Source organism: Mobula birostris, chromosome 30 (genome assembly GCF_030028105.1).
Source record: "Mobula birostris isolate sMobBir1 chromosome 30, sMobBir1.hap1, whole genome shotgun sequence".
In the NCBI taxonomy this organism is placed as follows: Eukaryota; Metazoa; Chordata; class Chondrichthyes; order Myliobatiformes; family Myliobatidae; genus Mobula; species Mobula birostris.
In genome coordinates this window covers 8,135,921-8,149,346 of record NC_092399.1, presented here as the reverse complement: position 1 = coordinate 8,149,346, position 13,426 = coordinate 8,135,921, and the positions used below count along the sequence as shown (strand labels likewise).

Here is a 13,426-nt window from a genome sequence, read left to right as displayed (position 1 = left end):
ACATGAACACAGCCAAACAAAACAGCAGTATTGTTATCCCCACTGGTTCAAGAGCCTGATGGTTGAGGGGTAATATCTGCTCCTGAAGCTGGTGGTGTGAGTCCTCCTTCCTGATGGCAGCAGCAAGAAGAAAGCACGACCCGGATGGTGGAGGTCCCTTACCCATGAAGGACCGAGCCGTATTTGCTACTTTTTGTGGGATTTTTCTACAAATCCTTTCAGAGTCCTTTTTATTCCATTACTTTTAATTAATATTTTGTATTTATGAAAATATTGCATGGTATTCAGTGGCAGCTTGAGCCTGTGAAAATTGCCTGTAATATGCAATGCATGTAGCACTTAATGGCCTATAAAATTAATTTTCAGTTTTGTTCCTTGACCACAAGGACAGTGGACTTAGCGGAGTAGGGAGGATACAAGCCACTCTCTGCAGCCACAAAAGTGTGCTTCAAAGGGTGTATTGCCTATCAGAACTAGGAATAAGGACATATCCATGAGACCGGAAAGCATTAGAATCCAGTGTCATGGTCCAATAATATAATTAGAATTAAGAAATGGGTTTAGCTGAGAGAGTTTAAGGAGCCAGGGTGTAAGTTAGCAAGCTGGAGGACAATGGTGGTAATGCCTGTATTTGGACCAGAAATGTTTGTAAATTGCAAGGGTGTCACACAGATAGGAGAGTTGTACTTGTGGCTCAAAGTGTAGTATGGAGGTAAGGTGTTTTGATTCAAGGGACTCTGGAACCAGTACTGGGGAAAGGAGCTGTTCTTTTGGACAGACTCACTTGAATTTTGAAAGACACATACGTTTGAATGCTGTTCCTAGACTTTAGTTCAGCATTCAACACAATCATTCCTCAGCACCTGATTAGAAAGCTGAAACTGCTGGGCTGGAACACCTCCCTCTGTAACTGGATCCTAGACTTCCTGACTGGGAGACCTCAGTCACTCTGGATTGGAAGCAGCATCTATAAGACCATCACACTGAGCACAGGCCCCCCGCCCCGGGCTGTGTGCTCAGTCCACTGCTGTTCACTCTGCGGACCCACTGTGCTGCAACACACAGCTCAAACCACATCATCAAGTTCGCTGATGACACGATCATAGTGGGTCTCATCAGCAAGAACGATGAGTCAGCATACAAAGAGGAAGTGCAGTGGCTAACAGACTGGTGCAGAGCCAACAACCTGTCTCTGAATGTGAACAAAACAAAAGAGATGGTTGTTGACTTCAGGAGAGCACCGAGCGACCACTCGCCGCTGAACATCGACGGCTCCTCTGTTGAGATCATGAAGAGCACCAAATTTCTTGGTGTTCACCTGGCAGAGAATCTCACCTGGTCCCTCAGCACCAGCTCCATAGCCAAGAAAGCCCAGCAGCGTCTCTACTTTCTGCGAAGGCTGAGAAAAGTCCATCTCCCACCCCCCAACCTCACCACATTCTACACAGGTTGTATCGAGAGCATCCTGAGCAGCTGCATCACTGCCTGGTTCAGGAATTGCACCGTCTCAGATCACAAGACTCTGCAGCAGATAGTGAGGTCAGCTGAGAAGATCATCGGGGTCTCTCTTCCCGCTATTGCAGACATTTACACCACACACTGCACCTGCAAAAGCTAACAGTATTGTGAAGGACCCCACGCACCCCTCATACAAACTCTTCTCTCTCCTGCCATCTGACAAAAGGTACCGAAGCATTCGGGCTCTCACGACCAGACCGTGCAACAGTTTCTTCCCTCAAGCCATCAGACTCCTCAATACTCTTAGAGTCTAGACTGACATCTACATCATTTATTATTATATTGTAAATTGTCGTCCACTGTGTCTATTGTCTTGTTTATTAACTATTGTACGGCCCTGCACTGTTTTGTGCACTTTATCTAGTCCTGTGCAGGTCTGTAGTCTAGTGCAGTTTTTATGTTGTTTTACATAGTCTAGTGTTGCCTTGTGCTGTCTCACATAGTCTAGTGTAGTTTTGTGTTGTTTCATGTAGCACCATGGTCCTGGAGGAACGTTGTTTCATTTTTACTGTGTACTGTACCAGCAGCTTATGGTCAAAATGACAATAAACTTGACTTGAATTGTACTGGATAGCCTAGTAATTAAACAATCTTGTCCTGAAGTTTCTGGATGATGAGACCAAATATTCAATAATTTTTAATTAAGTTTTGTATAACCCTATTCTGTTGTATTTTTATGGCTATTATTGACAACGGGAACTTCTGCAGAGGAGTTAGCAGTCCAGTAATCGAACATGTGACGGAAGTTTGTTTTATACCATACTTTCTCCAAAACAAAACTTCTTTCAGGGCAATTTTTAAAAATGCATTAAAGAAGAAATCTCGCACAAATTGGGCGAGAAACCTATCACCAAACACTAAAATAAAACACTTGTTGAACATGCAGTTAATCTGTTGCAGAGTAATATTGTCTCAGCATCTGTTAGGAAATTTATTTCTTTAAAATGCAATGTGATTTTTTTTCTCTGCACATTGGGTGTATGACTGTTTTTTTATGGGTTCCTCTCTACATTGGGTATTTGGACTTTTTTATATGGGTTCTTTTAGGTTTCTTTGTTTTGTGGCTGCCTGTTAGCAGACGATGTCTAGGTTGTATAGTGAATACATACTTTGATAATAAATGTACTTTGAACTTTGCATTTTCATTCTTCCGGCACGCTTTTTGCAGTGCAAAATTCCTGCCAAATTATTGTCAAAAGGAGTGCAATATGTGAAGTTCTTCTGCAGTGAGAGTTTTAATATTACTGATTTGAAAAACTGCAGCTCCTCTTTACTCACAGAACACTCAACAATGTCCAAGTGCAGCTAAACGGGGAAAACCAATGATGTTGTTACATGAACATCACAATGGTGGCATTGCAGTTAGCACGACACTGTTACGGCTCGGGGCATTGCAGCGTTGGTACTTCAATTCCAGTGCCATTTGTAAAGAGCTTGTGTGTTATTCTGGTGAACCATGCCAGTCAATCGGTCATTGTGAATGTCCTGTGATTAGGCTAGAGTTAAGTAGGTGGGTTACTGGGCAGCGCAGCTTGCTGGGCCACAACGGCCTGTTCCACATTGTATCTCTAAATAAATAAGAAGGGGGCACCATGGCAGTGTAGCAGTTAGAACATAGAACAGTACAGCATAGTACAGGCCCTTCAGCCCACAATGTTATGCTGACCCTTAAACCCTGCCTCCCATATAACGCCCCCACCTTAAATTCCTCCATATACCTGTCTAGTAGTCTCTTAAATTTCACTAGTGTACCTGCCTCCATCACTGACTCAGGCAGTGTATTCCACGCACCGACTGAGTAAAAAACCTTCCTCTAATATTCCCCTTGAACTTCTCACCCCTTACCTTAAAGGTATGTCCTCTTGTATTGAGCAGTGGGGCCCTGGGGAAGAGGCGCTGGCTGTCCACTCTATCTATTCCTCTTAATTTCTTGTATACCTCTATCATGTCTCCTCTCATCCTCCTTCTCTCCAGAGAGTAAAGCCCCAGCTCTCTTAATCTCTGATCATAATGCATACTCTCTAAACCAGGCAGCATCCTGGTAAATCTCCTCTGTACCCTTTCCAGTGCTTCTACATCCTTCCTATAGTGAGACGACCAGAACTGGACACAGTACTCCAAGTGTGGCCGAACCAGAGTTTTATAGAACTACATCATTACCCCACGACTCTTAAACTCTATCCCTCGACTTATGAAAGCTAACACTCCATAAGCTTTCTTAACTACCCTATCCACCTGTGAGGCAACTTTCAGGGATCTGTGGACATGTACCCCCAGATCCCTCTGCTCCTCCACACTAGCAAGTATCCTGCCATTTACCTTGTGCTATGCTATTGCAGTTCGGGCAGTCAGAGTTCTGAATTCAATTCTGGCATCCTCCATAAGATAGATAGATAGATATACTTTATTAATCCCAATGGAAGTTTGATTTCGTTACAGCCGCACCAACCAAGAATAGAGCCTAAATATAGCAATACAAAAACCACAACAATCAAACAACAAAATGCAAACTATGCCAGATGGAAAATAAGTCCAGGACCAGTCTATTGGCTCAGGGTGTCTGACCCTCCACGGGAGGAGCTGCCCGTTTGATAGCCACAGGCAGGAACGGCCTCCCGTGCCACCAAGTGTTGTATCACGGTGGAATGTGGCCAAAGTCCAACAGTAACAAGTTCAATATCCAGTCTGCAAACATGTTCCTCGATCGTAATATGCCCCAGATTGCACCATCTGTTGTTAACCAGATCAGTAAGCACCCAATTCCTTTACGCTTACCGCTGTCAGTGCACTTCCGGTCAGCTGGAACGGTATTACCCACCGAACTCCTCTTCTTCAAAGGTCTCCGTTGTCTCGACCTGGTCCTCTTTCCTCGACTTTGTGATCCCCCTCTGCATCCTCTGTGTGTTTTCCTCCGGATTTCAGCAGGGGTGTCCGCCGCTCTGCTCGCTAAACTGGTTGGTATTAGCTGGTCCGTGGAATACACAATGCGACCTTGCTTCTGTCCCGCGTGTCGGGATGTAAAGAGGACATGGGTTTCCTCTGGGTGCTTTGGTTTCTTCCCAGGGTCCAAAGATGTACTGGTTTTTAGGTTAAATGGTCATTGTAATGGGTAATCGTTAAGCAATTTTGAATAAAGAGGTGGGTTGCTGGGCAGCCAGGCTTGTTGGGCTGGAGGGGCTTGTTCCACACTGTATCTCCAGATAAATAAAATAAAATAAAATAGTATGTCTCATCTGCTGTTGTTACTCTTTGTGCAACTTTAAGAAGCAGTGTTAAAATAATGATCGTCGGGGTCTCTCTCGCACCCATCAGATATATTTATGCAGGGCCCTTAGCATCCTATCCGTCCAACAATCTCTTTGACCCCCCCCCCCCCCCAGTTATCAGGCAGGAAGTACCGAAGCATTAGGACACAAACTGTTAAGATGGGAAACAGCTTCTTCCCCCAGACTGTGCGACTACTCCACCCAGGTCTCATCACGTTTGAAGTGCCACTAGTGTTACACTGTCTACTTCCTAATTAGTATTGTACAGGCACTTCATGTGTTAGGTGTCTGTGCTAAATGTACTGTGTTGTGCACCTTGCTCTGGAGAAACGTCGTCTCGTTTGGTGTTATAAATGTGTACGGTTGAATGACAATAAACTTGAACTTGTTTTAGGCCAAAAAAAGTGGCGTGGAGCATCTTTTCTGCTTTTGTGTATGTTTAGGATAATTCACATTAGACATTATAAATACGTTTGCCAAGTTGAAACAGAAGGTTTTAGGCAAACGTTTAGAGTTACTTTCCTTCAGTCGTTCGATCCCTGTGAATTTTCTGTTGTAATTTTGCAGCATTCTGTTTGGATTTGGATGACAAAACATTATTGAATCCCACAGATTTGGATTACTTTCTCCATTGTAATTCTGTGGTTGTTAGATTGGATTGTAATGAGGTCGAGGACTCGAATTCTGGTGCTGCAGCATACATTGGCCACATCCTCAAATGGAAAGCTAATCCACAATATCTTCTCAGTTTCATTATATCAATGTCAGCTGTTACTATCTTTTTCCAATTACCGTTCTCATGGTTAGTTAAAATTAGTGGTTACAAGTGATGTTTTAAGTTCTTTACCTGTTTGTTATTTCTCTTTTCCTGACTCTTGAAAGATTCGGGCATTGTTGGTATTCTCGGCCACTACACAGGTGCACATTCATGTTTGCGACTAGACAGAAAGTGCCCTACCACAAAATGCTTGAGGAACTCAGCAGGCCAGGCAGCATCTGTGGAAAAGAGTAAATGTCGACTGTTGTTCTTCTCCATAGATGCTGCCTGACCCGCAGAGTTCCTCCAGTGTTTTGTATGTGTTGCTTTGGATTTCCAGCATCTGCAGATTCTCTTGTGTTTGAGAAAGTGCACTATGACTAGAATGGTTATCACAGCCAGAATAGACTCCATTCTCAAGTTTGTCAGATTTTTTTTCCTTAGTTTCTTGCCCACATTGCTGTTCAGGATCTGGTAGCATGTGTGTATTTTCTTCAGAGTGCAATTTCGTAGACCTGGTCAGGCTCATAATAGTGCTGGAAGAGATCATTTGACCCATATAGTCCAACACCATGAATTTAGTGAGTGTACTTAATTTGATAAAATTTAAAGGTTTGCGTTTACAATTTAGCTGTAACTTTATTTATTTTTAAGTTTTATTTAGAGATACAGTGCAGAATAGGCCCTTCCGGACCTTCGAGCCACACCACCCAGCAACCCCTGATTTAATCCTAGACCAGATATTCCCAACCTGGGGTCCACGACCCTCTCGGTCAATGATAGGGGTCTATGGCATTTTAAAAAAAGGTTGGGAACCCCTGCTCTGGACTAATTAAGGAACAATTTACAATAATCAATTAACATACTAACCAGTACATCTTTAGACTGTGGAAGGAAATCAGAGGATCCAGAAAAAAAACCACACATTCCACGGGGAGGACGTACATACTCCTTACAGATGACTTCAGAATTGAACTCTGAACCCCAATGCCCAAGTTGTAAAAATGTCGCAACTTCTAGCTTTATTTACAGTGTTAGTTATTAGCAAGCAGCCCGCCATTTGTGGATTCAATGTCAGCTAGGAGTCTTATATTTTAAAAATATTTTTCAAGTTAGCAATACTAATAATAAAATATTTGATGGTATTTATTTACAACTGAATACAGTTTATATTCCATTAGTTGAGGATAGTGTTAGTGTACACTGGACAACAAATTTTTTCGAAAGTTGTTGCTTCCTCAGAAATATTCTGTTTATGGTAGAACACATGAAGTTGAACGTAAATATAATTTCAGACTACTTGTATCACGTAGGAATTTGGAGAAACAAGAAATTAACTTTTATTGAATATAATGCAATTAATTGCATAACAGTGCTGCTGCTTTGCAATAGTTCAACTAAGCTAAAAATATTTTGTTGATGATTTTTGTTTGTACTCAGTGTCTGAGGCTTCTCGCTTAAATGTCCAACAATAATCAGCCAGCATTGATGGATTTCAGTTGCCCTGATACAGTTTCACCATGACCACAATGTCATGGTGAAACCTTTCATCATGCACGTCACTGACAGTGCCACGATTTGCAGGGAAGAAGTCTAATTGGTTTGTATGATTGAAGCATGTTGTCAACCATCTGCACATAGTTTGATGCTCTGTAGTTGCCAAGAAAATTTTCAACAATGCCTTCCATGCAATTTTCTCCAGTCCCACTAGAAGTTCTTTGAATTGCTTGTCATTGATTACCTGTTTGATTTGTGGGCCAACAAAAATGCCTTCCTTAATCATGGCATTAATTATTCTGACTTGAATTATGAATTGAAATAACAAATATAGGTATTTCCAAAAAAATGGTGCATGATTGGGACATTTCATGGTGATTTTCATGATCAGCACCCCAAAATCTATAAGGTACACTCAAAAGTATTCAGGAAACAAAATATTTATTGTCCAGTGTTATCCAATGAAGCAAAAGATCTCTAGCAAGTGTATAATCAAATATTACAACAGAAAGTTAACATGTCCAACTTACAGAGAATTTGGCTTATAGATAGTTGTTGGGAACAGAACCCTCTTGTAACCTGGGCACTGCTTGTACTTCGTTTAGGGAGGCAGTCATAACTGAGTTACATTAGATTTGGTTAATGGTCAGGAACAGAAGGGTGTATCTGGTTTTCCATTGTTGGCTTTGAAAATGCCTAAAAAATGAAATGGTAGTTAGTTATTGAATATCATCCTTAATTCTGACTTTAGTAAGGCTTTCTCTCTCAGATTTTTAGTAATACACCAGGAGTGTCTCAAATGTTTCACGCTGAAATGCCCAGTACAATAGTTTGATCTTGGAAGTGTACCAACTACGACAATGACCTATCTAAGTGCTGGAGTGACCTTCAACTACTTCTGAAAAGTCCACTATTGTGTTCATGAGTGATCAATTTTTCCTCAAGCTTCTGCCACTCTAACTGGTTTCTTTAAGATAGTACTTCTCAAACCTTTGTTCAACTGACTCACTTTACCCAAATGGTTCACAAATATTACCCAATAGTAGGTTACCTGGTCTGCTGACCGTTGTGAATGTTAAGGAGCAGAGATGGTGACCTATATTTTTAGCATTGTGGTCACAGTCTTGAAAACAAATGCTTTAAGATGCAGTTGTTATTCCCCCCCCGCCCCCACCCACACTGTTACTGCCATATCACTTCACCCACATGCCTTTAGAAGTAATAACCTTGGGATTTCTTTAACACATTTTACAGACTCAAGTTGAAAACCGCAAGCAGAAATTTGTGAAATTGTTTGACGACCTACGAAATGCACCACCTGTGACAAATTTATGACCTTGTAGCTTATTTAGAAAGTAAAGTTGATGTATTTCATATATTGTTGAGGTCAATTTTTGTCTTATTTTGTGTAAAACTGAAAGAAAATGAATGCCAAGGTAGAAAGAAATTAGCATGGATGATATAAAGTTAGTAAGAACCTGTTTGTAGAATGACAAGAAAGTTACTACATGGGGGGATGCTGTTTGGTCAATCAGATCCATGCTCTTTTCTAACAAGAGAAATCCAGTGTTCTCCTTTCCTGTTGTCTCTCCATAACTTGATAACATTTTCCTCCAATGCTATTTGAATACCGTGTTTAAGTCCGTCTCACAACCCATCTCCATTAGCACTACACCTCCACCACTAGTGTTTTCCAGATCATTTTGCAAAAAAAGTTTTAAGAAGAAGGGTCTCTGCCCAAAATGTTGACTGGATGCTGCCTGACCTGCTGAGTTCCTCCAGCATTTTTTTTGTGTTGCTTTGGATTTAAAGCATCTGCAGGATTTCTTATGTTTAAGTTACTTTTGATGCTTTTGCCGTTCACCTTCATTCTTTGGTTCTTGGTAACAGGAAAAGTTTCTCTTTGTCTGAAGCCCTTTCAACCTACTTGTTCGTAGGAGAACTATTTTGCCTTTAGTCTACACACAAATCAAAGATCCTTATCCCTGGAATCATTCTAAATCCTTCTTGTTTTTCTTAAAAAATGGTGCTAAGAAATGGATGCATCCTTCCAATTGAGGCCAAACCAATTTTTTTAACAAAGACTTGTCTTGATCTTGTCTCTAAATTTGTTTATTTTATGTTACAGTGGCAATGCCACATTTTATACAGATAAAAATTAGAAAGCTACTTCACAATGGTATCAACAACTATAATGAACAATAATCACCATACTTTTTTTTATTAGTTTATAGAGATTATATTGTAGATCTAATGAAATGATTTTCCCCACAACAGCAATATAAGGAACATAAACCTGTAAGTCTCTTGAAGTTACTTGCGTTGGTCTGCTGCTTGAAATTTGGTCACGTTTCAAAGCTACTGACTGGTGTCAAGGAGAGAATACTTTGGGTTTATGGCTAGGGCTCAATTATTTGGATTTGTGAACCGGTTGAGAAAATGTTAGTAGGATTTACTTTGTTTTCTTCCTTTTCATGGATTTCCATGTGGCACAAGAAGGGGCAAGAAGGCTGAAGCAGTTTAACGGTGAAGGAGGCCCAATGTGGAGAGCTATAGTGACTGGACCTCCTGTACTTCAGGTTAGTTACCCATTTTCAGCTTTAAACAGAACCATCTACAGTGGGTGATGCCTCAGCAAGGGCTGCTGTGTGATTTGTTCATTTTGTTCACTCGTACTGTACCTTGTGAGAATGTAATTACACTAATGCGATGTTGCTTGGAAAGTCACTTCCTCTGTAATAGACTGCTGCAGCGTGGAAAAGTGGCTACAATCCTGACTGAACAAAGATTTCACCTGTGTGGTGTAGTCACAGATACCTGAAATTGTGACATGGTAGTCATTTCAAGCTAGTCTTTTTAAAAGAATTACGATTTTATAATTTAGAGTTAAAATGGAAGTTTCCACTGAGGTTGGGTGGGACTACAACCAGAGGTCAAGGGTTATGGATGAAAGGTGAAATATTTAAGGGAAAACTTCTTCACTCTGAGGGTGGAGGGAGTGTGGAACGAGCTGCCACCACAGGTGGTGAATGTAGGCCCGATTTCAACACTCAAGAGAAATTTGAATAAGTACATGGATAGGAAGGGTATGGAGGGCTATGGTCCAGGTGCAGTTTGATAGGGCTAAGTACTTTATACAGTTTGGCATGGACTAGATGGGCTGAAGGGCCTGTTTTTGACTCTTGTTGTATTTTAGAGTAAGAATGAGTACAATCTGTAGTGAAGATAGTTCTGCAAGTGTTAACAGAAAGATCCTGTTAGTATGCAAGTTGGAGAAGGCAGATAGAAACATAGATACATGTCACTTAAGTTCCTTGTCTGTGGTCATTTGTGCAATTCGCTTAGAAATTGAAATTGAAAAAGTAATATAAGTTTAAAAAGCTGGATTTAACTGTACTTCTCTGGATTTACTGAATTGCAGATAACACCTCTTTCAAACTTGTTTTTCTTTGCAAGGTGGATCATTCGCAGGTGGAATAAATTACCTTCACCTTTGACTTTTATACAACCCAAATACTAATTGAAACATTTTTTTATGGATAGGGAAAAACAAAATAATTGGGCTAACAATTTTGAGTATAAAACCAATTAAAATCACGACAAGGGAACATGTTAAGAAAGTCTATTTAGGGGGAATGTGGTCAAGTAATATTTTGCTGATCGGTTAGTCACTGTGATTTGCTCTCTCTCCCATCTCATTTCCTGATTCCGTATTTATGGCTCCTTAGATGTGTGCCAGTAATTACATCCTTGTTGATGCACACTCAGAGTACTGCAGTCAAGCACACAGCTTGTTTGTTTATTTGTTTATGTATTCTTAATCAAAGTTACAGCATGATAACAATCCTTCTGGCCCAACAAACCTGATTACACCCATGTGACCTATTTGCCCACAAATTCGTGTGTCTTTGGAATGTGGAAGGATACTGGATCTGTTAGAATACTCTCAAACAGACCTCTTGTGCAAAGAAAAAGACCCCTTCATCTCTCAGTCCTGTTGTGGTCCTTGTACCTTTTTGTCTCGTTGCACTTCACCTTCTCTGAAACTAGTAGCATACTTTCATATCTTCTGCAAACTGCCTGTAAATGTCAATGCACAAAGAATTGGTAAACTACCCAAATATTTTCCTGTTGTGTTATCAGATCAGTCCGGGAGATCAGCTGCTAACTCTATTGGTCTTATTGCGGATGCTGAAGGCTTCCGGCATTTTCTGTTTTCATTTAGAATTGCAACATCCACAGTATCTGCTTGAGGAACATGGAGCTGACGAACCTGAAGTAAACATCCATCTCTGCGTTGGATTTTGGCTGGGCAAAGCACAAGTTCTGTATTCTCATTCTCATACAAGAGTCATTAAGCTGAAGAGCTGATGGCGTAATTGGCTGTTTTCCAATGTTTCGAGTTAAATTGTACAGCGTGTAATAGAGGTCAGCAATTTAAGAAACAGCAAAGCTAAAATTAATGAAAATGCTTGGTTAGAAGTCTGAGTATAATACAGTTTACGGACAGACCCAGACTTGTTGTCTACTGAACGCTGATCTGAGACATGATAGAAGTGTTCAAAATCATTAGGGGTACAAGTAAGGTGGATGCCAGCTGCTACTTCAGAATTAATCCATCAACAAGGACTCAGGGCCATAGGTGGAGACTGGTTAACCGGAGATTTCAGACTAAACAGATTAAGATTAAGGAGGCTTTTCTTTACATGGGGAGTTGTGGACACATGCAACCCAGTTGTGTACCTGAGAAACTTTCAAATCTAAAAGCACACTATGTAAGTAAGAATTTAGCAAGCTTTGTTGGGCCAAATGGCCTGTTCTTGTCAAAAATGTTTTAATGTTCTAATTGTGTTTTTCTCTGTAGATGACATCATGTCTTACTACAATGACGAGCCTCGATACACCATTGAACAAATTGATCTCCTCCAACGCCTGCGCCGATCAGGAATGACGAAACACGAAATAATTCATGCACTTGAAACAATGGAGCGGCTTGACCAGGAGCAAAGTGAAAAGTTTGTTAGGCGGCCTAACTACAGTAGTAACTATGGAAACAATGTTTCTGCATCCTCTTCGACGGCTTCTGCTGCTACACAGACTCAAAGTATTGCCCAATCTCCCTCGCCTAGTAATAGCTATGACACATCACCTCCACCCTACAATACAAGCCACACTGGACGGGAAAGCATAGCAAGTGAGAGACTTGTTGCCAGTGGGACACTATCTCCGCGGTACCAGAACAGTGGCAGTCAGAGGTCTTATAGTTTTGACACAGGAGATGATGATGCAGACTTGGAAGAGAAGGTGGAGGAGTACATGAGGTAATGTGGTTTAATAATTGTTGCAAATAATGACATAATCTCATAATACCCCAGATGCCAATAGATCATGGATAGGGTTGTATCCATTGACCTTAGTCTGAGTTTTATTATTTCTTGGCTAGCCTATTTTAGAGGAATTGCAATGCAGAAAGAGGTGTTTCCATTTTAGGGAGAGAGAAAAGAAAAGGAGATGTCGTCCGCAGTGCGCCACTTGTTGGCCAGTGAAGGGGCAGCGTTGATGGTGGCAGTGTCTTAAGTGGAAGCCATGCCCAGCGTCGGCTTGTTTGCCAGCTGCAAGGAACCAGGTGGGGATGAGCTGTCTTAAATGGGGAGTGGGTTGGGGGGGGTACTTTGTGGAACGATAGGAGATAAATAAACTTTAAAAACAAGAGCATGTTTCTTTTTCCAGGCGAGACAGCAATGCAGTAAAAGAAGAAATCAAAGCGTTTTTAGCCAATCGGAGGATTTCTCAGGCTGTAGTTGGGCAAGTCACAGGTAAGACAGAAAGTGCTAATGAAATGAGTTATTTTTAAGAGTTTTGTATTAATTGTGATTATACTCCTCTGGAGATGGGCTTAATGTTAAAATAAGTAAACTACGTGTCATGAGAGTGAGGTATTTTACCACATGCTAGTAGAATACTACTATACCGAGCATGACACTACATTAATAGAATACTATACTGAACATTAATGAAATACTATACTGAGCATTCTTATTTTTTTCCTTTTGTCAAAAAGATATAAGATAGTGTCATATTAGCGTGGCTTCACAGAACATTTCCCCACCATTTTTTTTTCTCTCAGTAAATGAGAAAATCTTGTTTGTTGGGAAGCCTGTTAGAAGTTCAGATGGTTCAGTTTAATGTCACATAATGTATACAGTACACAGCCTGAAATTCTTACTCTTCACCGAGACATCCGCGAAACAAGAAACCCCAAAGAATGAATGATAGCAACTTCAGAAACCCAAAGCCCCTCTCCCCATTCCATGCACAAGCAGAACCATTGACCTTCCCCCTCCCCTCCACCCACTTGCATCTGCAGAAGCACCCCCCCCCCCATCCC

The 13,426-nt window shown here is 41.0% G+C and overlaps 1 protein-coding gene across 5 annotated transcripts in view; it reads left to right on the top strand.

Moving 5' to 3' along the window:
• LOC140190635 (homeobox-containing protein 1-like) overlaps positions 1-13,426 on the top strand; it is a 68,321-nt gene that overhangs the window by 14,713 nt on the left and 40,182 nt on the right. For 4 of the 5 annotated variants that reach the window (XM_072247378.1, XM_072247376.1, XM_072247380.1 and 1 more), the window contains exons 2-4: positions 9,535-9,617; positions 11,903-12,359; positions 12,769-12,854. In XM_072247378.1, the coding sequence (XP_072103479.1) occupies positions 11,911-12,359; positions 12,769-12,854 (535 nt within the window). In that variant the 5' untranslated portion in view covers positions 9,535-9,617; positions 11,903-11,910. The remainder of the gene's footprint in view (positions 1-9,534; positions 9,618-11,902; positions 12,360-12,768; positions 12,855-13,426) is intronic. The other variant, XM_072247377.1, reaches the window with a different exon arrangement.